At 45.3% G+C, this 23,899-nt stretch overlaps 1 protein-coding gene across 3 annotated transcripts in view; it reads left to right on the forward strand.

The window, feature by feature from the left end:
• The window catches only part of Tulp4 (TUB like protein 4), a 139,826-nt gene that overhangs the window by 24,482 nt on the left and 91,445 nt on the right, over positions 1-23,899 (forward strand). For 2 of the 3 annotated variants that reach the window (XM_052169326.1, XM_052169327.1), the window contains exon 2: positions 5,156-7,094. In XM_052169326.1, the coding sequence (XP_052025286.1) occupies positions 6,843-7,094 (252 nt within the window). In that variant the 5' untranslated portion in view covers positions 5,156-6,842. Of the gene's footprint in view, positions 1-4,046; positions 4,184-5,155; positions 7,095-23,899 lie in introns of those variants that run through there. The other variant, XM_052169328.1, reaches the window with a different exon arrangement.

Below are 23,899 nucleotides of genomic sequence, written 5' to 3' on the forward strand. Positions count from 1 at the left end.
TGCTACCCAGTGGGCCTGAGAAGGCGGGCTGCTACCCAGTGGGCCTGAGAAGGCGGGCTGCTACCCAGTGGGCCTGAGAAGGCAGGCTCCTACCCAGTGGGCCTGAGAAGGCGGCCTGCTACCCAGTGGGCCTGAGAAGGCAGGCTGCTACCCAGAGGGCCTGAGAAGGCGGGCTGCTACCCAGTGGGCCTGAGAGGGCTGGCTGCTACCCAGTGGGCCTGAGAAGGCAGGCTGCTACCCAGTGGGCCTGAGAGGGCGGGCTGCTACCCAGTGGGCCTGAGAGGGCTGGCTGCTACCCAGTGGGCCTGAGAAGGCGGGCTGCTACCCAGTGGGCCTGAGAAGGCGGGCTGCTACCCAGTGGGCCTGAGAAGGCGGGCTGCTACCCAGTGGGCCTGAGAAGGCGTGCTGCTACCCAGTGGGCCTGAGAAGGCGGGCTGCTACCCAGTGGGCCTGAGAAGGCGGGCTGCTACCCAGTGGGCCTGAGAAGGCGGGCTGCTACCCAGTGGGCCTGAGAAGGCGGGCTGCTACCCAGTGGGCCTGAGAAGGCGGGCTGCTACCCAGTGGGCCTGAGAAGGCGGGCTGCTACCCAGTGGGTCTGGCTGCTGATGTCTAGGGTGATCAGCCCAGTCTGAAATGGCTTGTCAACTTCTGGGTTTTTCAGATTCGGGGGTCTCTGACTATCTGAGAGTCTGGAAAGCATTGCACTCTCAGTCTGAGACCCCCTGATCTCACAGTTTGGACAAGGCTCACCTGCACAGCTGCTGCACCTGCACAGCTGCTGCACCTGCCTGCTGCTGCTCTGTGGTCGGTCCAGCCTCTCCGGGATCGGCTGTTTATTTGGAGGCCTTTTCTTATTCCTTCATTCTTTAAGCCCATTCTATTGCTTATAGATCTAGATGTGGGGAAAAAAGTTAAAATGATTATAAAATTGAGTCTGACATAAAGCATTGTTTCTATTAAGTATGTTAATTCTAATCCATAGCATTGAGGTTTTTCTAACTTAGGCAATATAATTCGATTTTCCTTTCCTTTCCTTGAAATTTCTCCCTAATCTGGGCCGCTTTTTAAAATAAATGTGTGTTTGCCCACATATATGTGATGTGCGTGTACCACAAATGTGCTTATGTGTACACACACCAGAGTAGTGTGTCCCCTAAGTTGCACACATTTGTTAGCTGACTTAAGGGTGCTGGGAATTGAACCCAGGTCTTCTGCAAAAGCAGCCAGACCTCTTAACCACTAACCATCTCTCCAGCCCCATCTTCAGCCTTAGCACTAGTGTTAGTTTTTTTCTAAGCCAAAAACTAAAGTCAGTGAGGTTTTCTCGCGTGGCCCAGGTTCGTCTTTTCTTTGCTTTACTCTTGGTGCACTGCCTGTGCACCCAAGAACGCAGTTGCATCAAGATTCTCTCAGCTCTTCCTTGAGTATTGTTGGCTAATGTTTGCAGCATTGATTTTGTAGAGAAGTTAGCTTGCCTGCCTTCTCCCACCATGCTGGTGCGCTTGGCTCGGGGCCCAGACTCCACCCACTGACCTGTTCCTTCCCAGCGTCTGCACAGCCAGTGCCTGTGGGGGGTCGCTTTGCTCAGGAAACCTTTCCTCTCCAAGTGTGCTGTTTATTCCTCACTCTGGACTCCCAAGTGTATCTTCCACCTTTACCTGACGAGGCATGGTAGAGTTTACCACTAGATCCAGGTCACTGCTCTAGAAGCAGTGGGACATGCTTTTCCCTAGAGGCATGTAAAGGGTAGTTTAAATATTTAATTGAATAACAATAGCGAACACTAATGAGTGATCAGAGTCAAACTCTCTCCTATCCACTACACCTGGAAGGAGCATAAAAACACGTTGTTCTAAGAACGATTCCATGTTCTGAGAAACTGAGGTCACAGGATTCTTGTTTTGTTTTCTTGGAGTGTTCTCACAAGCACTTAGAATCCTCCCCATGCAGGTTCATTCCTGGACTGTCTTCCAACAGACCCGTTTCTCCATCCTCATCTTCTCCTTGCATTTGTGGTAACTTAGGTTTGTGTCTCTGATCTGTACCTTTCAGGAAGCTCCGATTCAAGTGCTCATGTAGACTTGACAGACCAGACGGACTGTACTTCACAAACTCTTTGAACCCCCATCCCATTCTTGTTCCTGTCGGTACTGCTTCAGCTCCATGGGAATTCTTTGCAGTAATGGAGCTAGCTGGGGATTTACTGAGTCTGAATATTCCCTAGAGTGTTAGCAGGAACTGCTGGGAGCAGAGCTTAGGTTGGGGCATGGGCCTTGTGTGTCGGTCCTTACTGAGCTGGGTGGCAGTGTGAGCTTCTTTCTCTTCCCAGAAGCTCTGAGCAGCAGACTTCTGTGGGCACTCTGCACTTGCTTGACCTGAAATTTAGCCTTTGAATCTCTAGCGTTAAAGCAGACCTGGCTGCCAGGTTCTCCCTGTGTCCCTCAGTCCCACCCTGTTGTGGGGCCCCTGGCTGCCACACCCAATCCCCTACCCTAAACTTGTCCAGCCCAGGGGCTGGGCTGCTGCTCCTCCAGCTGCCCACCTTCCCTGTATAATCCAACCATTTGTCTACTCTCAGCCTGCCTCCCTGATGCTGCACCCGTTCCCCTCCACACTCTCCTCAGTCCAAGCTGGACTCTCTCCTTTTTATCTACAATAATCTTTCTTCTCCTGGGACCAGTCATGTTCCTTTCTTTTTTGCTTTTTTTTTTTTTTTTTCTACTCAATTATTCTCTAAGTCAGAAAGAAAACGTGAGCGCATGCTCCTTTGTGACAGGCTAACTGTGAGGCATTTGCTGAATGGTTAGATGGTTAGGGTGTGCACTTAACTTTTTTTTTTTTCTTTCTTTTTTTCAGACAGGGTTTCTCTGTATAGTCCTGGCTGTCCTGGAACTCACTCCGTAGACCAGGCTGGCCTCAAACTCAGAAATCCTCCTGTCTCTGCCTCCCAAGTGCTAGGGTTAAAGGCCTGCGCCACCACTGCCCAGCTGCGCTTAACTTTCTAAGTAACAGTAGTCAAGAGAATTACGTATTTCTTATATATTCTCTTTTTTCCCCTTGTACTTGCCGACTTGTTTGTTGTTGAGAGTTGACCACGGTATAGATTGTCATTAGAGGGTTAGTGTAGCAGTGATTTTAATTGGTAGCAGAACCAGTGTAATATGAACACATTCGAAGAAAAGAAGTTTTTCTTGTCATTGTTGGTTGGTTGGTTTTTTTTGAGACAGGGCCTCTCTGTGTAGCCCTGGCTGTCCTTGAACTGGCTCTGTAGACCGGGCTGAGCTCCAGCTCACAGAGATCTGCCTGCCTTTGTGTTGGGATTAAAGGCGTGTGCCACCAACTCCGGGCAGGAAGTCTTAGATTAAATATAATAATAATTGAAGCTGTGCCAAGAACAGGACATTATATTTTTCATGTCGTATCATTTTAAAAAATATTTTTAAATGGTCATTTAGTTCTTTTCCTTCCTGGTTATTTAAAGTATTCTTTGTTTTATTTCACTATGAATTCATGTTCTTAGCATTTGAAACAAATATGAATTTTAGTTTTTATTCTGAAGGTCATTTGTTGACTAGTTTTAGGTTAGTTTGATACAAGCTAGGATCATCTGAAAAGGGGGAACTGCAACTGAGAAAATGCTTTCTGTGTTAGGCAGTGATAGTGCACCTTGAAGCCCAGCACTTGGTAGGCAGAAGCAGATGAATCTCTTGAGTTTGAGGCCAGCCTGGTCTACAGTTAGTTTTAGGACAGCCATGACTACACAGAAAAACTGTCTTAAAACTGGAAAAGAAAAAAAGAAAAGAAAAGAGGAAAGAAAATGTCTCCTTAAGATCTATCTGCTTGGACATTAGTAGTTTCTGGAGACAGAGATCCAAATGCTAAATTTCAGGTCAAGCAGTGCTAAGTGACCACAGAGGTCTGCTGCTCAGAGAGCATCTGGGAAAGCGTGAGGAACCCTGCCATATAGCTCACAATCTTAATTTTCTTAATTAGGGTCTAACCCATTGTGGGTGCTACCTAGGCTGGTAGTCCTAACTTCTGTAAGAAAGCAGACTGAGCAAGCTGTGGGGAACAAGCCAGGAAGCAGCCCCTCCATGGCCTCTGCATCAGCTCCTGCCTCAGGTTCTGCCCCGTGTGAGTTCCTGTCCTGACTTCCTTCAGTGATGGACCACGGTGTGGAAATGTGAGCCAAATAAATCCTTTTCCCAGCTTGCTTTTAGTCCTGGTGTTTCATCACTGCAGTAGTAATTCTGAGGAGGACAATTGTGAAGATAATCTGGTGTTAAAAGATTCCATAGACTTCTATTGCAGTTACACTTCTCTGAGTCTTGATAGGACTGACAGTTTGATCACTGTTGCCTTTGCAAATTGGTGCAAATAGCAAGACAGGGAAGACAAGCAAAGAATGATCCAGTGTAGTGGATCACTGTGAGTCAAGACCCTCTTTCAAAGTGTTGACTGATCCTAAGACCATCTGCACGTAAGATAGTTACATTACAATTCATAACCATAGCAAAATTATAGCTACGAAGTAGCAATGAAGATAATTTTATGGTTTGGGGGGGGTCACTACAACATGAGAAATTCTGTTAAGGGCTTGCAGCATTAGGAAGGTAGAGAACCACTGGCCTAGGAGTTTGCAGCTGTAGAGAAGTCGAAGGCTGAGGAAGCAGCTATACTTACTCAGGGCAGTGAGTGGCCTCAGAGACAAGGCCTTTCAGAGGCCTTTGTTGCTTTGTGCTTTCAAGGAATAGCCCTTATGAGGATGGAAAAGCAAAACCCTACAAATTTGTTAACTTTTCTGGGCTTCTCTTGAGTTTTCATTTTTGAGAAAGCTTGTTCAAACCAAGTTTTTAACAACAGAATGTACCATATTGAAGGCCCAGAGCTTTAGAAAGGACAGTACAATGTCATTGGCAGGTTTAATGCGATAGTATGTGGCAGATGTTATGTTTCTTTAAGTTCATATCCATTCACTACTTGAATTTTACCAGCTGTTACAAGCAGTGGCTTTATCCGATAGTTGTAATGTAAAAACTAGTCTTTAGTTTCAGGTACAGTACTTATTTATTAGAACTTTCATTTGCTACTTTAAAAAATAAATATATATATATACACATATATACATATCCTCTTTTTTGTCATTGTTTTACAGAGTTGTAAGAGTCCATCCAGGACCTTCAAGTCATGATCTGATGACTCCTGAATTAACTGGGAAAACAAACATATCAAGTGCCATTTGAAGAGTGTGTCTATATATGTAAAACCTTTTCGCTACATATAAACTTTCCTTAAGAAGACACTCTGAACATCAAGAGTTTTGCAACTGATGAGAATTAAGCATCAAATGGAGCAACCTTGTACTGTTGGCGTCAGGAGTCCGTGGAGAACAGTCCATCACTAAATGGCAGATTTTCCTTACAGTGTTCACGAACAAAAGCAAGTTTGCAGAAGAAAAATTTGCACGGAATAAGCCTAAGGAACACCTCTCCAGTGTAGAGAAGGAACAGCCTTTAAACTGCATTGAACCTCAGTGACTTACTGTGGATGTAGCCGGAGCAAGGGGACAGATCTGAAAAGGAACGGATTCCTCAGTGTCTGTAGCTATTTGAAATTTTTTATTTATTATCTTTTTTCTTTTCTGCATACATATGCTAGTTGAGAACATTAATTGGAACTGTCAATTACAAAATAAATATCAAGAAAAGCCTTCCTTGTCTAAAGATGTGAATAGGCTTGGCTGTGAACGGGAAGATAGCTTTTAGCAAACTCGGAGCTGGTCTTGGGGGATGGTACAGCTTGCAGAACTCTGAAACACACCTGGGTGGATGGCTTAAAGACTTGCACCTGTGAGGAAGATTATTTAATGGACATAATTCTAAGATTGCTTTTCTTCATTAAGATAGAAGAATACATGATTTTTATGAGTGATAAAGCAGAGAAACTAGAGAAAGGAGAAACTGAATCCTGCAGCCTGGCTCTGTGTAAGCCAGAAGTAGGGCCACGCTAAGGGAAAGACCTGGTCCATTTAGATAGCAGTTTGCTCGTGCTCGGACCTGCTGGCCTCCCCCTGCGGACGGAGGCAAGGGGCTTTGCTCCAGTCTCTATGGCACTGAGGGTCATTCCAGCCTGTGGACGAGTCATCCTAGGGACACAGGGACAGCCTTTGAGACAGGAAGCTTCTGGCTGTGAACAGTGGGGGAAAGAGTGATTCTCCTGTTAAAACTTTGACTGCTGTCTGCATGAGCTCTGGTCTGACTCTGCACGTCAGTGTGCCTTTCCCCTTACGCAACCTTTTTCAGCTGTGCAGCAGAAACTTGCCTAGCTCAGAAAACGTGCCAGAGGGTGGCTTCAGAGGGAAGATGGTCTTTTGTGATCATTCTCTGCATTTGAACTGTTGAATAGAGAGATCCAGCTAGAGGAATTCTTATTGCCTTAAGTTACTTGAAATCTGTGTGTTTGTAACCCTTTGTGTCTGGAATCACAGTACAAAAAAACTGGAATCTCAGGCTGAGAATAAGGCTGAGTAACAGTGAGAGAACTGACTCTCCATCCTCACTAACCAACGGCTCTTTCTCCAAAGGAGAACCTGAGACAAGGACGGACCCCGTGTGCTTTAGGCCTGGCCTTTCTTAGCCGACTGGCGTTGTCTTTGTGGAGGAGTTTTTCACTATGCATTTGTTGCATCTTTATAAGCTGTTGCCCTAATCGGACTCTAGATCAGTCGCAACTAAAGGAGAAAAAGCAAACCAACAGAACCCAACCACAAAAATAAGCCAATAAAAGATCTTGGTTTGAAATTCCTCAGTACTTTTAAAGTGAAATCCTTCATTGAGAAAAGTATGTATGCAGCAGTGGAACATGGGCCTGTGCTTTGCAGCGATTCCAACATCCTCTGCTTGTCCTGGAAAGGGCGTGTCCCCAAGAGTGAGAAGGAGAAGCCTGTGTGCAGGAGGCGCTACTATGAAGAAGGATGGTTGGCCACAGGCAATGGGCGAGGTGTGGTGGGGGTGACATTCACCTCAAGTCACTGTCGCAGAGATAGGAGTACGCCACAGAGAATCAACTTCAACCTGAGAGGCCACAACAGTGAGGTGAGCTCTGATTCTGTTGGCATTTTCTGTGGTCACTTCTAGTGCTCTTCTTGAGCCCCCTCCCTGGCCCCAAACTTTAGTACAGTTTCTTAGACTTGGTAGTGGTGCCCTGTCGTGAGTAAGTCACTCCTCCCCTCTTTCTGTTTTCCTTTCCCCTCCTGAGAATTGTTGTTGCTTCTCTGAAGGGCACAACTATTTGGGGAAGGCCGGTATGGGGTAGGTGCAGGGCTTTCTGATTAGGGTGGGAGAATCACACTGGATAACCAACCCTAACCCGCTTTTTAGTTTTCTGGTTTGCATGATGAAGAAGTGTATGTTCTATCCCATCCATCCCTCCGGCTCAGTGGGAAAACCAGAGTGGTGTTGCCTTCTTCGCCTCAGTGTTCAGTCAGTGTGTTTCTGGGCTGATGGCTTAACACCTAGCTTGCATTTTGGAAGTAAAAGAATTCATTAATTTGCTGGGCAGTGGGGGCACACACCTTTAATCTCAGCACTTGGGAAGCAGAGACAGGCGGTTTTCTGAGTTCCAGGCCAGCCTGGTCTACAGAGTGAGTTCCAGGACAGCCAGGGCTACACAGAAAAACCCTGGGGGAGGGGGGGCGGAATTCATTAATTTGTCATGATCCATGTTGTTTTCACATTGTGTAGGCTCTGTTGTAATGTTTTGTGTGTTCTATACAAAATCTATATACAGATCCTTCTGGTCCTCTAAAACCCCAAAGAGACATTATATGTGAAGTTTATTTTACTATTTATTGAGGAATGCTTAAGTGCTAACTGTTGTATTTGAAGATCACTGCTGATAGTTTCTTGCTCAGTGTTTGTTTGCATGACATGATAGTCTGCTTCACTGTTCATTAGCTCATTTGAGTATTTCTTAGGAGGTGTCCGTGATGATTTCAGGTGTCTTAGAATGTCATTAGATGGCTATGGAAAAGCAAGAATAGTTTTGATATCCGTGTCTTAATCCATTTAAGCTGCTCTACCCAAATGCCATAGATTTGATAGTTTATGAACAATGCTGACTCGTTTCCCACAGTTCTGGAGGTTGGTCTGAAGTCTGGGTTGCCAGTTTACAGGGTCCTATGAAGATGGTGGGGTACACTCATTTGCTTTGCATGCTGATGACCATCTCTGGTGGGAACAGGCTGAGAAGTCCTCTGTAATCTGCTGGGTGAATAGCAATTTGTCTTAGTCATGGTTTCTATTCCTGCACAAACATCATGACCAAGAAGCAAGTTGGGGAGGAAAGGGTTTATTGAGCTTACACTTCCATGTTGCAGTTCATCACTATAGGAAGTCAGAACTGGAACTCAAGCAGGTCAGGAAGCAGAAGCTGATGCAGAGGCCATGGAGGGATGTTTCTTACTGGCTTGCTTCCCCTGGCTTGCTCAGCCTGCTCTCTTATAGAACCCAAGATTACCAGCCCAAAGGTGGTACCACCCACAAGGGGCCCCCTCCCCCCTTGATCACTAATTGAGAAAATGCCCCACAGCTGGATCTCATGGAAGCACTTCCCCAACTGAAACTCCTTTCTCTGTGATAACTCCAGCCTGTGTCAAGTTGACACACGAAACTAGCCAGTACAATTGACCCCTTGTCAACTTGACACACAAACACATCATTATTAAGCCTCAACCCTTACTCTCTTATTCATCCCCAAGATCTAAATTACTTTAAAAGTCCCACAGTCTTTACATATTAAAAGTTCAATCACCTTAAAATATCCAATATCTTTAAAATTCAAAGTCTTTTAAAAATTCAAAGTCTCTCTCTCAACTGTGGGCTCCACTAAAATACTTTCTTCCTTCAAGAGGGAAACATATCAGGGCACAGTCACAACCAAAAGCAAAACTCAAACTCCAGTGGTTCAATGTTTGGGATCCAACTCACCATCTTCCGGGCTCCTCCAAGGCTTAGGTCACTTCTTCAGTCCTGCCCTTTGTAGCACACAGCTTGTCTTCTAGGCTCCAGCTGCCTGTACTTCACTGTTGCTGCTGTTCTTGGTGGTCATCACATGGTACTGGCATCTCCAAAACGCTGCTATCTTCCACTGTAATTAGGCTTCACCAATAGCCTCTCATAGGCTCTCATCAGGGTGACAAGCCTCTGCTCCTATGCATGACACCTTCAAGTCCTGGGCCATCAATTGCAACTGAGGCTGCACCTTCACCAATGGCCTTCCGTGGCCTCTCACTGTGCCAAGAGCCTCAGCTGCTCTTCATGACCTCTTTATGCCTTCAAAACCAGTACCATCTGGGTGACTCTTACACAGTACCAAGTCCAGCCACAGCACAAAATACAACTGTGGCTATCTCTGGAACACACTCTCTGTGCTCTCAGAAAACACCTCCAAGAAGATTTCATCACAGTGATGCTGGTCTCTTCTTAATCACCTCTAATTTCTTAGCTCTAGCTAATCAGCATCAATAGTCCCAGTAACACAAAGGTTTGCTTTAGTGGTTCTGGTATCTTGTTACTTACAGCTGATTCTTCAGCACCAGCTAACCAGAACCACAGAATCTTCACAATCAAAACATGGCCACTGTAAGAGTCTTTAATCTTCCCTCTGAAATTTCACAAGCCAGGCCTCCATCTTCTGCACTGTTCGTAACATTGTCTTCCAAGCTCCTACAGAACTTTCCACAGCTTTTCTAGCTCAAAGTTCCAAAGTCCTTCCACAATCCTCCCCTAAAACATGGTCAGGTTGTCACAGGAATACCCCACACTCTCGCTGAAGGCCAGCGTTTTCTTCATTATTTACTCTGTCAGACTTTCTTTTACTCAGTATAATCTGAGATTCATCCCTGTCGTGTACATTGTTAGATTGTTTTTTTAAACTGGTGTTATTTTCCATTGATATACATACACACTTTGTCCATTCTGTTGATGGACATCTAAATTTTGGATTTCTTCCAGTTTTTGGCTCTTAAACCTGCTGTGAACATTCATGTACAGTACATAACTTTTGGTAGAACTGTGCGCTCAGAAAGTGGAATTTCTGAGTCATAGTGTTGGCATGTGTTTAAAAGTAGAAATTGCCAAATAGTTTTCCAGCGTGGTTATACCATTTTATACTCTACCATCAAAATAGGAAAATTTCAGTTGTAAAGCCAGGTTAAGGGTCTCCTTCTCAGTGTGAGTTTAATTTACTTAGAATGTTCTTGTGATTTTGAGCTTTTCTTAATAAAAATACAATTTCAGGAATTTTATATGCATGTAAAATACTTTTGTTAATTCTTGGAGATTTTATACAATGTACTTTGAAGAATTATATTTTACAGATACTTCAGACTTACTACACTAGAGACACAAAGCACACGTCTTACAGAAGCATAGTTTGGTTACTATTTTAAAAGCTATGTAATGAGATCAGTATGCATCTCCGCACACAATGTAGTCTGCTCACCCAGATCTCAGTTTGGGTAATGTGGTATGTTCATGCAGGCTGTTGGGTTGTAGGACAAGGCTTTTGGGTCCTGTACTGGCTGGCTTTGTGTGTCAGCTTGACTCAAGCTAGAGTCACCAGAGAGGAAGGAGCCTTAGTTGAAAAAAATGCTTCTTTGAGACCCAGCCTTGTGGGACTGAGCAGCTCCTCGATTCTAGATTTAATATGGGAGCTCGCACAATTTAAAAAAGGGGTCAAAGAAACCAGTCTCCTCTTGGATCAATATGTAGAACGTTCAGCTCTTCTAGCACCGTGTCTGCCTGCACGCTGCCATGCTTCCCGCTATAATGATAATGGTCTAAGCCCCTGAAACTGTGAGCCAGCCCTAATTCAATGTTTTTCTTTATCAGAAAAAAAGGTGTCAAAATCTGTTTACTAAAAGATGGCCTACTGAAAAGGAGTTGGAGATGCCCGAAATCCCGTGGCTTAGTGTTGATAAAGGGATTTTTAGGGCTCAGGGAAATTGCAATGCTAGAGTATGCTGTGTAAAACCTAGTCCTCCACAATGGGAATGCCCAGAAGACATGCCCTTCATGAATTCTATAAGAGACAAACTGGTGAGAGGGGCACCAGCACATGTGAAGAGTTTTGTTGTTGTCCTTTTCCTTGTGTCAGACCTTAGGGTTGGAGATGCTGCTGCTCCAGTTGGATGAATTAAATGCAGTGGGTTTAATTGGGCCCCGAGGGAGCAGGGGTCAGGTGTCAGCACCGAATCTACAGAGGCAAGGTGATGGAAGTTATTGTAATGGGCAGTATAGACAAAGCAATGTTCATAATGGCCTAACCCATAATGGTCAACAGAGGCAAAGTGAATTTTATAGTGCTATGACTTGTCTGGACCTTTGGTGCTGGTTAATAAATCATGGTGTTTCCACGTATGAAATAGATGAGAAGCCTCCTACATTTTTGTTTGATCTGTATACACATAAAAATTCTCTAACAAATGAAAGAAAGGCTACATTGGATCATGGCAAAAGGCAATCTTGGCCAGTGAATTAATTTCTAGACTTGAGCCAATATGTGGACCCAGAACCCTTGGAGTAAAGGGGATGCCATGTTTCCTTGGGGAAGAATCTTGATAAGACACCTAGTTCTACTGTTAGCCTTTCTCCAGTTCTTCCCCAGAGGGCTCTCCGGCTTTTAACAAGGGTAACTGTACATTGGAAGAAAGGAAGTACTCAGACTTACCAGCATCTCTTAGATACTGGTTCTGAATAGATTCCAGGAGATCCCAAGAAACATTGTGGTCCTCAGTTAGAGTAGAGGCTTAATGGGGGCCAGGTGATTAATGGAATTTGTCTGATGTTCAACTCACAGTAGGTCCCCCCAACTCATCCTGTGGTTATTTCCCCATTTCCAGAATGTATAATTGGGATAGATATACTTAAAAGTTGCCAGAATTCTCATATTGGTTCCCTAACCTGTGGAGTGAGGGCTATTATGGTTGGAAAGGCTAAATGGAAGCCTTTAGAGTTGCCTCTGCCAAAGAAAATAGTGAATCAAAACCAGTATTGAATCCATGGAGGAACTGCAGAAATCAGTGCCATCATCAAGGACTTGAAAGATGCAGGGGTGGTGGTTCCCACCACATCTCTCCTTAACTTTCCTATCCTGCCAGTGCAGAAGACAGATGAATGACAGATGACTAGCGAAAACTAGATCAGGTAGTAACACTGATTGCAGCTGCTGTGCCAGATGGAGAGCCCTTACTTGAGCAAATTAACACACTTTTTGGTATGCAGCTATTAATTTAGCAAATGCCTTTTTTGCTGTACCTGCCCATAAGGACCACCAGAAGCCATCTGCTTTCATCTGGCAAGGCCAGCAGTGCACCTTTACCTCTGGGCTATGTTAACTCACCTGCCCTGTGTCATAACTTAGAAGGGATCTTCATTGTCTTTGTCTTCTACAGAATATCACACTGGTACACTCAATTGATGACATTATGCTGATTGGACCAAGTGAGCAGGAGGTAGCAACCACTTTGGACTCATTGGTAACACTACAGGCATTAGAGGATGGGAAATAAATCTAACAAAAATTCAATGGCCTTCTACCACAGTGAAATTCTTAGGAATTCAGTGCTGTGGGGCATGCAGAGATATTCCTTCTAAGGTGAAGGATAAGTTATTGTACCTGGCCCTTCCAACCACCAAGAAAGAAGCACAAAATTTAATGGGTCTGTTTGGATTCTATTCCCCACTTGGGCATGTCACACCTGCCTGTACACCTGCTAGCTTTGGGAGGGCCTGGAACAGGGGAAGGCTCTTCCACAGGTCCAGGCTGCTGTGCATGCTCTAACCACTTGGGTCATATGATCCATCTGTAAGGCATTTTCTCAGCTAGTGATTTGTGGGTAGTACCATCTTGGGCTGGTGGCTCTGGGTTCTGTAAGAAAGCAGGCTGAGCAAGCCGTGAGAAGCAAGTCAGTAAGTAAGCACCACTTCTCTCTGGCCTCTGCATCAGCTCCTGCCTCCAAGTTCCTGCCCTGTTTGAGTTCCTGTCCTGATTCCTTCAGTGGTGAGCAGCAATATGGAAGAGTAAGCCCTTTCCTCCCCAACAGCCCATGGTGTTTCATTGCAGCAACAGAAACCCTCATAAAAGTTGGTACCAGCATAGTGGGGTACTGCTGTGACAGACCTGACCATGTTTTTGGAAGGATGGTGGAAGGACTTTGGAACTTTGAGCTAGAAAAGCCATTGAGTGTTGAGCATCATTGGAATGTTCTTGAGCTAGGAAAATAATGTTGAAGTTCCAGAGGGAAATTTAAAGACTATCAGGGTTGTTTGCTATTTTGAATTAAGATTCTGTCATTCTGGTCAGCTGGGCCTGAAGAGTTAGCAGTGATCCAGAAGAGACCAGTACCATTGAAGTGAAACCTTTATGTTACTGGGACAATTGATGCTGATTAGCTGGGGTTAAGAAATTTGTGGTGATTAAGAAGAGACCAGCATCTTTGAGATGAAATCTTCTGAGAAGTGTTTCCTGAAAGCACAGAGAAGCTGTGTTCCAGAGATGACCAAGGTTGTACCTTGTGCTGCAGCTGGACTTGGTAATGTGTAAGAGTCACTCAAGTGGTACTGGTTTTGAAGGCATGGAGGGGTCGTGGAGCGCAGCTGAGGCTTGGCACTGTGAGAGGCCAGGAGAAGCCATTGGTGAAGGTGCAGTAGTAGTGGCAGTTGTCAGCCCAGAATTGAAAGGGTCATTGCAGAGCAGTTGTAGCTTGGCACTGTGAAGGGAGCCTGTGAGAGACAATTGGTGAAAGTGTAGCCCAGTGCAGAAGACCCCAGCACATTGGAGATGCCAGTACCCTGGGATGACCACCAAGACCAGTAGCAGTGGAGTGGAGGTAGCAGGAGCCCAGAAGATGCTGCAGAAGGCAGAGCTGGAGAAGTGACCCAAGACCTTTGAAAGAGTCCAGAAGATTGTGAGTGGATTTTAGATGTTAGGCAGTTGGTTGGAATTTGGTTTTGATTGTGACTGTGCCCTGATTTTTTCCTCTTGTACTAAGAAAAGTATTTTACTGGAGCCCACAGTTGAGAGATTTTGAATTTTCAAAGAGTTTGGAATTTTAAGAAATCGGTGGTTTCAAAGCGACTGAAATTTTAATGTGTTTGAATTTGTAAAGACTCTAGGACTTTTAAAATTATTTGTTTTTTTAAAGATATATTTATTTTCTGTATGTGAGTACACTGTCACTGTCTTCAGACACAACAGAAGAGGGCTTCGGATATCCATATAGATAGTTATGAGCCACCATGTGGTTGCTGGGAATTGAACTCAGGACCTCTGGAAGAGCAGTCAGTGCTCTTAACCACTAAGCCATCTCTCCAGTCCCCTATTTATGTTTTTAATGTGAGATCTTGGAGATGAATAAGAAAGTAAGAGTTGTGGTTTAATAGTGATGTGTTTGTTACGTTGACCAAAAGGGTCAGTTGTACTGGTTGGTTTTTATTTGTCAACTGGACACAAACTGGAGTCATCAGAGAGGAAGGAGTCTCAGTTGAGAAATGTCTCTATGAGATCCAGTGAATTGTATCTTGGGTATTCTGAACTTTTGGACTAATATCCACTTATCAGCGAGTGCATACCATGTGTGTTCTTTTATGTTTGGGTTACCTCACTTAGGATGATATTTTCTAATTCCATCCATTTGCCTAAGAATTTCATGAATTCATTGTTTTTAATAGCTGAGTAGTATTCCATTGTGTAAATGTACCACATTTTCTGTATCCATTCCTCCTACATCTGATAGAGGGCTAATATCCAATATATACAAGGAACTCAAGAAGTTAGACTCCAGAGAAACAAATAACCCTATTAAAAATGGTACAGAGCTAAACAAAGAATTCTCAACTGAAAAATACTGGATGGCTGAGAAATACCTAAAGAAATGTTCAGCATCCTTAATCATTAGGGAAATGTAAATCAAAACAACCCTCAGATTCCACCTCACACCAGTCAGAATGGCTAAGATCAAAAACTAAGGGGACAACAGATGCTGGAGAGGATGTGGAGAAAGAGGAACACTCCTCCATTGCTGGTAGGATTGCAAGCTGGTAAAACCACTCTGGAAATCAGTCTGGCAGTTCCTCAGGTCCTAGTACTACCTGAGGACCCAGCAGTACCACTCCTGGGCATATGCCCAGAAGATGCATATAACATTTAACAAGGACACATGCTCCACTATGTTCATAGCAGCCTTATTTATGATAGCCTGAAGCTGAGAAGATCCCCTCTAGTCTCAAGAGGAAGGCCCCACACAAGAGTGGGCAGGCTTAGACTTCTGACTACCATATAAGGCTCTGGAATGTAGATAGGGACTTGTTTCACTGTTGAAACTGAGTTGTGTTTGCCTCACTCTACATTTTTCTTCTTCATTAACTTGTGTTCTTTCATGTTAGAGTGTAGCTCAGAATGACTGCCTGTCGGGTAGAGTGACCAGCAGTGCTGGTTTCCCGAGATGCACTGGCCATGCTAAGTCCAGGGACGTCTCCAGCACACAGAGACAGCCATTACACTGTCCAGTGCCAAGCTTGATACTAGAAGCTTCCAACCTAGTGACTGTTGCCATGGTTCCCAGAAGACTCGAAGCAGATACCATGCAAGCTCATAGGCACCGACACCTTGTCTAAGTTCGTGTGCTTTGTAATGGGGAGAGCTGGAATTTAATCCAGAGCCCTCTGAGACACTTCAGCTTGCCTTTATTTTCTTGTAAATTGTATTACTTGCAAGTGTGTAGTTCCCTACAATTTTGAAATCTAAGGGCTCTGAAAATAGGAATTTTTGTTAATTGAACGCAAGGCTTGAGCTGATGAGTGAGGCTCTTTATTATCACCCCGTCACTTCAGGGGCAAAAATTCTTGTTTTCTTATGAGTGCTACTAGAAGCCGTCCACATGTGCTCTGTGTCCACTGCAGCGTGGTCTCACTGCTGCTTCCCTGGGAGAGGCTTTCTGCCCCCCCCCTCTTCTGTACATTGAGCAGATTCCCGTGATTGGTTGCACCGCCAGAACTTTGGCTGAAGTTGTCTGCTCAGTGATGGGTTGGCAAACTTAGCAGAAAGTGTGGCTTAGTCTTTGCAAAGATTGTTTAAGTCTCCATTCTAGCTCATTGTGGTTTCTTTCCCCATCTAGTAAAGCTGCACCCTTCCCAGTGACGTCACAATGTTAAACCCATAGGTCTCCTTTCCGCACCACACACCTGCGGCATCAGCGGAGTTGCAATGCCTGCCTCTCTCTTCAGAATACCGGGCTTTCCTATTGTGCTTTTCTGGCCTCAACTTTGCACTCTGCTTTGTAGCTCTCCTCCCCTTCCCTGTCTTTAAATGTTAGAGGGTGTCTAGCTTTTTAAATCCTACCCATCCTGATGACTCCCAAGTTTGTATCTTTTCTGTCTTCTCCTTCTAGATCCAGACTATATTGTCCAGTTTGGTATATGAGATTTAAGATTGGACATTAGTAGTCTTAAGTCATAGTCATCCCAGGACACCATCAAATCAGTAGGTGGAGAGTCAGCAGTCAAGTTTCTCTGATCTCCCTGAGCATTTCTAGTCCCCCAGGGCAGTTGTTACAGCAAGACTTCCCTCTGTATCTAACTTCCAAATCAGATCATAAACATGCTATATTTCTTTCTTCATCACTCCATTTAGCACAAGCCTCTTTACAAGTCATTTGCCTTAAACTCTGCCACTTAGCTTTTCTTTGGATTGTTGGTGTTGCTGCTCAGATGGAAAGGTATCCTGGGACGTTCGGGCTCTGGAAGCACACAGGTGTGACAGTGTTAGGGTACCCTGGGACACAGGAGCCCGGGAACCAGCCACACAGCTCTGAGAGGAGGCATCCTTAGCAGAAGCCTCGCAGCCCTGCAGCAGGGAGGCTGTTCCTGGCTGGGCTGTGTAACAGCTCTGCTCAGCAGCGCCTCTTGTTCAGCTTGTAGCTGTGGGAGGAGGGGAGGGGATCCCAGCTGAGCTGAGGCGCTCAGGAACCTCAGCCCTGCTCCACTTCTTTGCTTATAAGGATTTCCTAAGGGAAGTTGGGGTGCCGGGCTTCCAGAGTGAGGATTGGTGGGATTATAAGTCCTGAGCTTGGGGAGCTCAGGTATTGGTGGGTTTTCCTGTTCAGAGATTAGTGGGATTTTTTTTTGTGGATGGGGCCCAGTACTGCCTTTGGGCTAGGAATGACAGTTACAGTTATTAGAAAATGACCTGCTCTTCTGAGTCTTCTTGAGTCAGTCTCTCTCTCTCTCTCTCTCTCTCTCTCTCTCTCTCTTCTTTTTTTTTTTGTTTTTTTTTGTTTTTTTTTGTTTTTTTCGAGACAGGGTTTCTCTGTGTAGCCCTAGCTGTCCTGGAACTCTCTCTGTAGACCAGGCTGGCCTCGAACTCAGAAATCCACCTGCCTCTGCCTCCCAGAGTGCTGGGATTATAGGCGTGTGCCACCACTGCCCGGCTAGGATAGCTTCTTCTATGTTAACATTCCCCTACCTGCCCTGGTGCTGAGGTGAAGAAGGTGAACACAAATTTTGTTAATTATAATGTATGTCATTGCAAGCGCAGACTCCAATTGGTTTAGACAACCCATAAAAAGAATAATTAGCTCCTGGAAGTGTTTATAAACACCCATGGATGCCAGGTTGAGACAGCAGGACCTGTGTTCTCTTTTGCTGCCTTCTGTATGGTGGCGCAGGGCCTGGCATCTCTCTTGCCGTCTTCTGTGTGGTGGCTGGCTCTTCCTTAGGCAGATGCAGTGTGGCACACTTGGCAGCAGCAGTCTTCTGGGTTGTTTGGGCTTTGGTTTTTCCAGACTGCGTTTCTCTGTATAACCTCCGCTGTCCTGGAACTCACTCTGTAGACCATTCTGGCCTCACACTCACAGAGCTCTACCTGCCTCTGCCTCCCAAGTGCTGGATTACAGGCGTGTGTCACTACTGCCAAGCTTCCTGATTTGCTACTTAAAAATCAAAACATAAAAGCCAGCCATATTTTCCATAATAAAAGTATTGGGCTTGAGTCATATTATGCTGTGTTTGTCATGGAGCCAGACTTGAGCTGCTTGGGGATCCCAGGAAGCAGTGCTCTAATTGGTCAAGCCTGAGCCCTGTCTGTACCTGAGCAGGGTAGATAGCTTGAACTGTTCCTCTGAAAATCCATAAACCAAGTGTACGGGATGATGGTTTCCTGAGGGACGATCAAGAATCTGCTTTAGAATCAAGGAATGATTAGGGTGGGTGTCAAAAATAGTATTTGTTTGCTCTGAAGCCTATGCCTTTATGTAGTCCACAACCTAGTAGAAGATGGCAAAATTCAGCCAGCCTTAACAACAGGGTTGTTGCTGATTTAGGTGGACTGAAATGCAAATCTGACTTGGAAATGAAATGAATAACATTCAGAAATGGATGTTTACAAAGCATAGGTTTAAAGGCAGCATGGCTGATAAACCCGGCGTGCGGTTGATCTTACTGATGCTCTCGAGGACGCGCTCCTGGGCCACACCTTTGAAGCCCATGTTTGAGTAGCCCACTTGCTAGTTTTCTTTGGGTTAGTCCACGTAGCTGCAGAACACTGGCAGGAGTGTAAACTGCTCCACAGCAGAGCAGTTAGCATTTTCTCTCTGTCCTATAGAGAATCTGGCATGGTACATATGTATGGGCTAGCTTATTTTTGTGACAGTGTCCAACCACATTATGTTACACCTGGTAGGGAGCAGTGAGGCTTGTAGGCTGGAAGGTGAGCTTGATCCAGGGACCCTCATCATCATGCTGTGACAGAGCCATTACCAGAGAAGGACTTGGTAGGATTCGGAGTCAGAGGTGAGGATAGTCTTTGGGAGCAGGAAGTGATCACTGAACGTTGTCCGAACAGTCCAGCTTTCCCAGAAGGCCTTGATTTTAACAGTTCTCTTCTGGGTCGGAGGAGTATTATGTCATACATGCATGCTATTGGGTATTCTGATTGGGCAGGCATTCCCCTGTGTAAGACCAGGTCCCTAGAGAGTCATGGAACTCAAGTGGACATATGCCTATGCTCAGGTATAATATTGAGTCGCCTGAGACTCATGGCAGTCAAGGTTTACTTATAGTGGCTTAGTCAGTTTAGGTGCTTATTCTGAGATCAGGATGTAGTTCTCGGCTATTTCTCCAGCACTAAGTTGCCATGTTTCCCACCATGATGTTAATGGACTTAGGCCTTTGGAACTGTAACCAAGCCCCAGTTAAACCCTTCTTTATAAGAGTTGTTTTGGTCATGGTGTCTTTGCAGCAGTAGAACAGTGACAAGGTAATGACCGACTATGTGATATCATCACTAAATAGGCAAGGTCAAGGCAGTACATTTTGTTGTACTAATGAGCTGGCTTCTCCATCATGTGCTGTCACATTGGCTGGCTGCCATCGCTGTGAGCAATTACCTGTCTGCTGATAGATTTGGAATGTTCCTAATGGCGTGCTCAGCAGACCACCAGTGTTCTCTCACTTCCACTCCCTTCCCCCTCTGTTTTTTTAAGTCATGGAGTCATGGACTGAAGGCTGGTCTTGAATATGTTATGTAACGGAGGATGACTGTGTGCTGATCCTTTTGCCTAAACCTCTCAAGTGCTGGGATTATAGGTAGGGGGCACTAGTCATGCTTTCTCCCATTTCTTAAAAAGAGAAAGCTTGGGGAGATATTGTGTGGAAAAGGATAAAATACTGACTTCAAAATATTCATTATCAAGTGATGAATTTCCATACAGTCAAGTAGGTAATTGAGAAGAGGTGTGTATACAAAGTGTTTAAGAGGCAATGGTGAGAAGGATGTGAAGGAATTCTTCAGGGAACGATTCCGACTCCCTGTGTTACACACAGTGATCTAGAGGGAATAGAGAAGTTGTGAAGAGGTTTGTATGAGTGTTAGTGTCGGAGGGAAGAAAGCTGGGAGAAGAGAGGATATTCTTCCTGGTATACCTGGAATACCATGCAAAGGATTGTCTTCCCTGGGTGACAGGAAGCGGCTTAAAGAGGGGTGCCGCCCGTCGCTCTGTCCAGAGCTCTGGCTAGATGTAGTGCGGGCTGTGGCTCGAAGAAGAGGGATTGTGAGCTGAGAGTCAGGATGAAAGACTTTTGTAAGAATCTAGGAAGAATGAGTGTGTTCTGACAGTGAGAATGAAGAGGGTGAGTTTCAAAGTACACTGTAGTTAAAACAAGTGGGTTGCAAACTGGTTAGGCATATATGGCAAAGGTTGGGTCAGAGTGCCCATAACTTTATGAGTGGGGACCATTTACTTATCTAAAGGAGACTGACCGTTTGGGGGATATTCTGTATTTGATGATCTGGTGGGATTACCTATTACAACTTAAAGTTCCAGTGTCTGTATGCAGGGGCTGGCTGGAGGGATGGCTTGCTCGGTGGTTGAGGACGCTTGCTGCTCCTCCTGTGGAAGCCCACAGTTCAGTTCCACAGCACCATCCAGCTCAAGCCCCCTGTATAACTCAGATCCAGAGAACGGCAGCACTGCTGGCTTCATTGTGCGCTCCCTGCACTCCATGTGCCCACACCATGCACATATTAAAATAAATCAGAAAGCCATGCATGCACTCATGTGAATGAATTTTAAGAACAGTGGATGAGTGAGAGAAGACAGACACAGGTGACTGTGTAGTGTCCGGGTCTTACAGGACGCTGTAGAGATGGCACAAGAGGGTTTGTGGGCTGGTGAGATCATGATTGTTGTGGTAGTTGAATGGGTGTGTAACTAGTTGAAGGCAACACTTCAGAGCATGCATTTTGTTATGCACAAATTATAATTTGGTAGAAAAAAATTAAAACTTTAAGAGGGAGGCCAGGCCAGAGGTAATAAGTAAACACGCAGGGGTTTCGTTTAGGCTGCGGCTGAAGCTCTCCGAGTGGATGAGGTGAAGCCACGAACTAAAATGGGAAGAGGCCCAAAGATAGACACCAGGTTGTAAGCTTTAGACCGGGGAAGAAAAGGAGCCCAGTGAACTTACACCCACCCAAGCCTGATAGCAGAAGGGCAGATAGAGACCATCCCAAGGGCAGGAGTAGCATGCGTAGAGAGGGCAGGCCTTCCTCTGCTGCTGAGGCCCCGCGAGAGGAACTGTTGGTTTCAGTGGTACGAAAGCCATTGTTTTTCAGTGAATCTGCAGTTGACCATAGAGTACGGCGGTCAGTCCTGACTCTGAGGAGACGGCTGCAGAGCACTTCTAGGTGTAGCCACAGGTACTAGACTAGTAGGGAGCTGTTTGGAAAACTCGGTGCAATTCTTAACAATTTCTTGCTCCTTTTATTTGTTATGGGTTAGGGAATTTTAATATCAAAGATAACTGTAGATGGAGGCCATTGATGGGCAGGGGACGCTGGGAAACCAGAACAGGATTCTCACCATCTCCTGTCAGGTGGAGGCTGTGACAGGTTGGGGCGGCTGTAGATAGTACTAACTTATGGGAAGATGGTGGAAAGGAGTCAAAGCGGAGAAGTTCATTTAAGGAGCTTTGAGAAAACTTCTGAAATGGCTCCTTAGGAAACAGGAAAGAGAACTGTCAGGTTTTACTGCAGTGACACACCATGACTAATAAGCACCATGGGAGGAAAGGTTTCATTTAGCTTCCTCTGTTCATGTCACTGTTCATCATCCCAGGAAGTCAGGGCAAGACCCAAACAGGGCAGCCGCAGATGTCGGGCCATGCATCAGCAGTGCTGATGAAGATCAGCACACCTCGTAGTAGCGCCACCCCCTATGGCAAACACATACATGAGTCTATGGTGCCATACCTGTTCACACCGCCTCAGCCACATCTGTCACCAGCACACAGAATAACACAGAATAGCTCTAACAGTTACACACACACACACACACACACACACACACACACACACACACACACACACACACCCCTACCCCTCTGGTTACTAAGAACTATTACCTCTGGGCTGTGGGATATTGGATCTGCTGGGCATCGTCCAGAGGTAGTATAGCCCATCACTGGAGTTAAATTTTTGACTTTGTGATGAAGTCAAGCTTTTTATTTACTTAACTTTCTATTCTGTCTTGGGGATGCTTCTGGAACGCAACACGGGTTCTCCCCAGTCACACTTCCTGTCTCCTGAGTCAAGATTTTGCTTGTCTAGAAATGAGAGCCTTTTCCTAAGAACATGCTTTCTTGAACACAGGACAGAATCCACTGCTCTTGTGAAGGGCAGGGCTATGCAGTGGCCTGTCAGATACTCAGCTTTGGCCAATACCATTTGTTGGAAGTCTGTCTTCTACAAAGCTTTTTGAGGTGTAAATGTTGGCTTCTGTGGGAAGAACATTCTGAGAAGCTTGCCTTTCCAGGTGTCAGCACTGTCTGGGATGTACCTTGGAGGGTTTACATAAAATGCCCAGGGTAAGCCAGCAGGCCCACAGATGCCAGCAGTTCATTAGTTTAGCAGGGACAAGGCTATACCATCTGTCTTCATGTTCATCAGCTGGCAGAGCTACACCATAGGTGTGATTCTGTGCCCAGAAAAGTCCCTCAAGAACTTAGGTCTCCTGGTTGTGCTGGGTTTTCCTAGTCTGTGTTTGTTAGTCAAAGCCGAGCTAAGTATTTTTCACTTTGCACTAACTCTGAGGACTCCCTAACCTTTTGATTGTGTTACCTTAGCTCCTCGGTCACACAGCTGTAGCCAGAAAGCACGGCCTATGCTTCCTAAGGACAGATTTTGAGCCACTTAGGAAGTAAGGCTGGGCATTCTGCTTAACTTGACCCACTGCCCACGTGTGTGAAGTGAACTCTGATATTACTTGGATACATCATGGATTAAATTGGAGAATTTTCACAAGACTATACATCTTAAAAGTACCACACAAGCTGGGTAGTGGTGATGCATACCTTTAGTCCCAGCAGAGGCAGGGGTCTCTGAGTTCAAGGCTAGCTTGGTCTACAGAGTAAGTTCCAGGTCAGCCAGGACTATACAGGGAAACCCTGTCTCGAAACATCCATTTCCCCTCCAAAAAAGAAAAACTACTGCACAAAAGTTGTTTTCATCTGAACTTTCCCCAGGAGAGCCTGACTTAGCGTTTCAAACCTTCTCTTGCCCCTTCAAGTTTGTTTCTCATACTTTTCTCTGTGGTCTGTGGAGGGTGTGTTTTGTGGGTGTGGAGGACACAGCTTGGAACTGAGCACATTAGATGTTCTTCTGAAAGCTGATGCAAGTGTTGGGAGCTCTTCTTCGAGGCACATCTGAGGCTGTAGATTTCAGTGTGCTTTGTGACTGCTGTGCTCCCAATCCCTCTCCCTCACACGCTGAAGAGTCCTCACTTTATTTACGCAAACCTGTAAGTCCTGTGGCATTCACACTTAATAGATTTGGAGCATTTGGGGAGAACTTACAAAGTTATGCCTTGTTGGGAGCAGCTGGCACCTATTTTACAAAGAGAATTTCTTTGGTGGATTGTTATTAGTGTTACTGTAACAATAAATTTTTTGTTGTTTTTTGACAGGAAAGCAGATGTCTTCTATTTGTTAGCTGTACATGACATATCTGCTTTACCCTGGTATAAAAAGGCCATTTAGAGATCTGTTATTGGAAGGCAGGAGTCACACTTGTAGGGCAATTATATAGAATTCATAGAAAATGCTAACGTCCTGACTGAAACACAGACAACTTGGAGAAAAATACTTATTTTCATAGTGTCCTTGTGCTTTTGTTCAGAAACAGTAACACTTTAGGATGGTAGTGCTCCTCAGCGGAAGACTGGGAGGCAAGCACCGCCCACCAGGCTGTTTGTAGGGGCTAGGAGAAAGTCACCAGTTGGCCTGGTGAGACCCCAGGAGGAACAGCCTGATGTGAGCGGTGGGGCTTTGTTCCCGAGTCGCCAGCCTGC

The sequence above is a fragment of the Apodemus sylvaticus genome, chromosome 23, assembly GCF_947179515.1.
Source record: "Apodemus sylvaticus chromosome 23, mApoSyl1.1, whole genome shotgun sequence".
NCBI lineage: Eukaryota > Metazoa > Chordata > Mammalia > Rodentia > Muridae > Apodemus > Apodemus sylvaticus.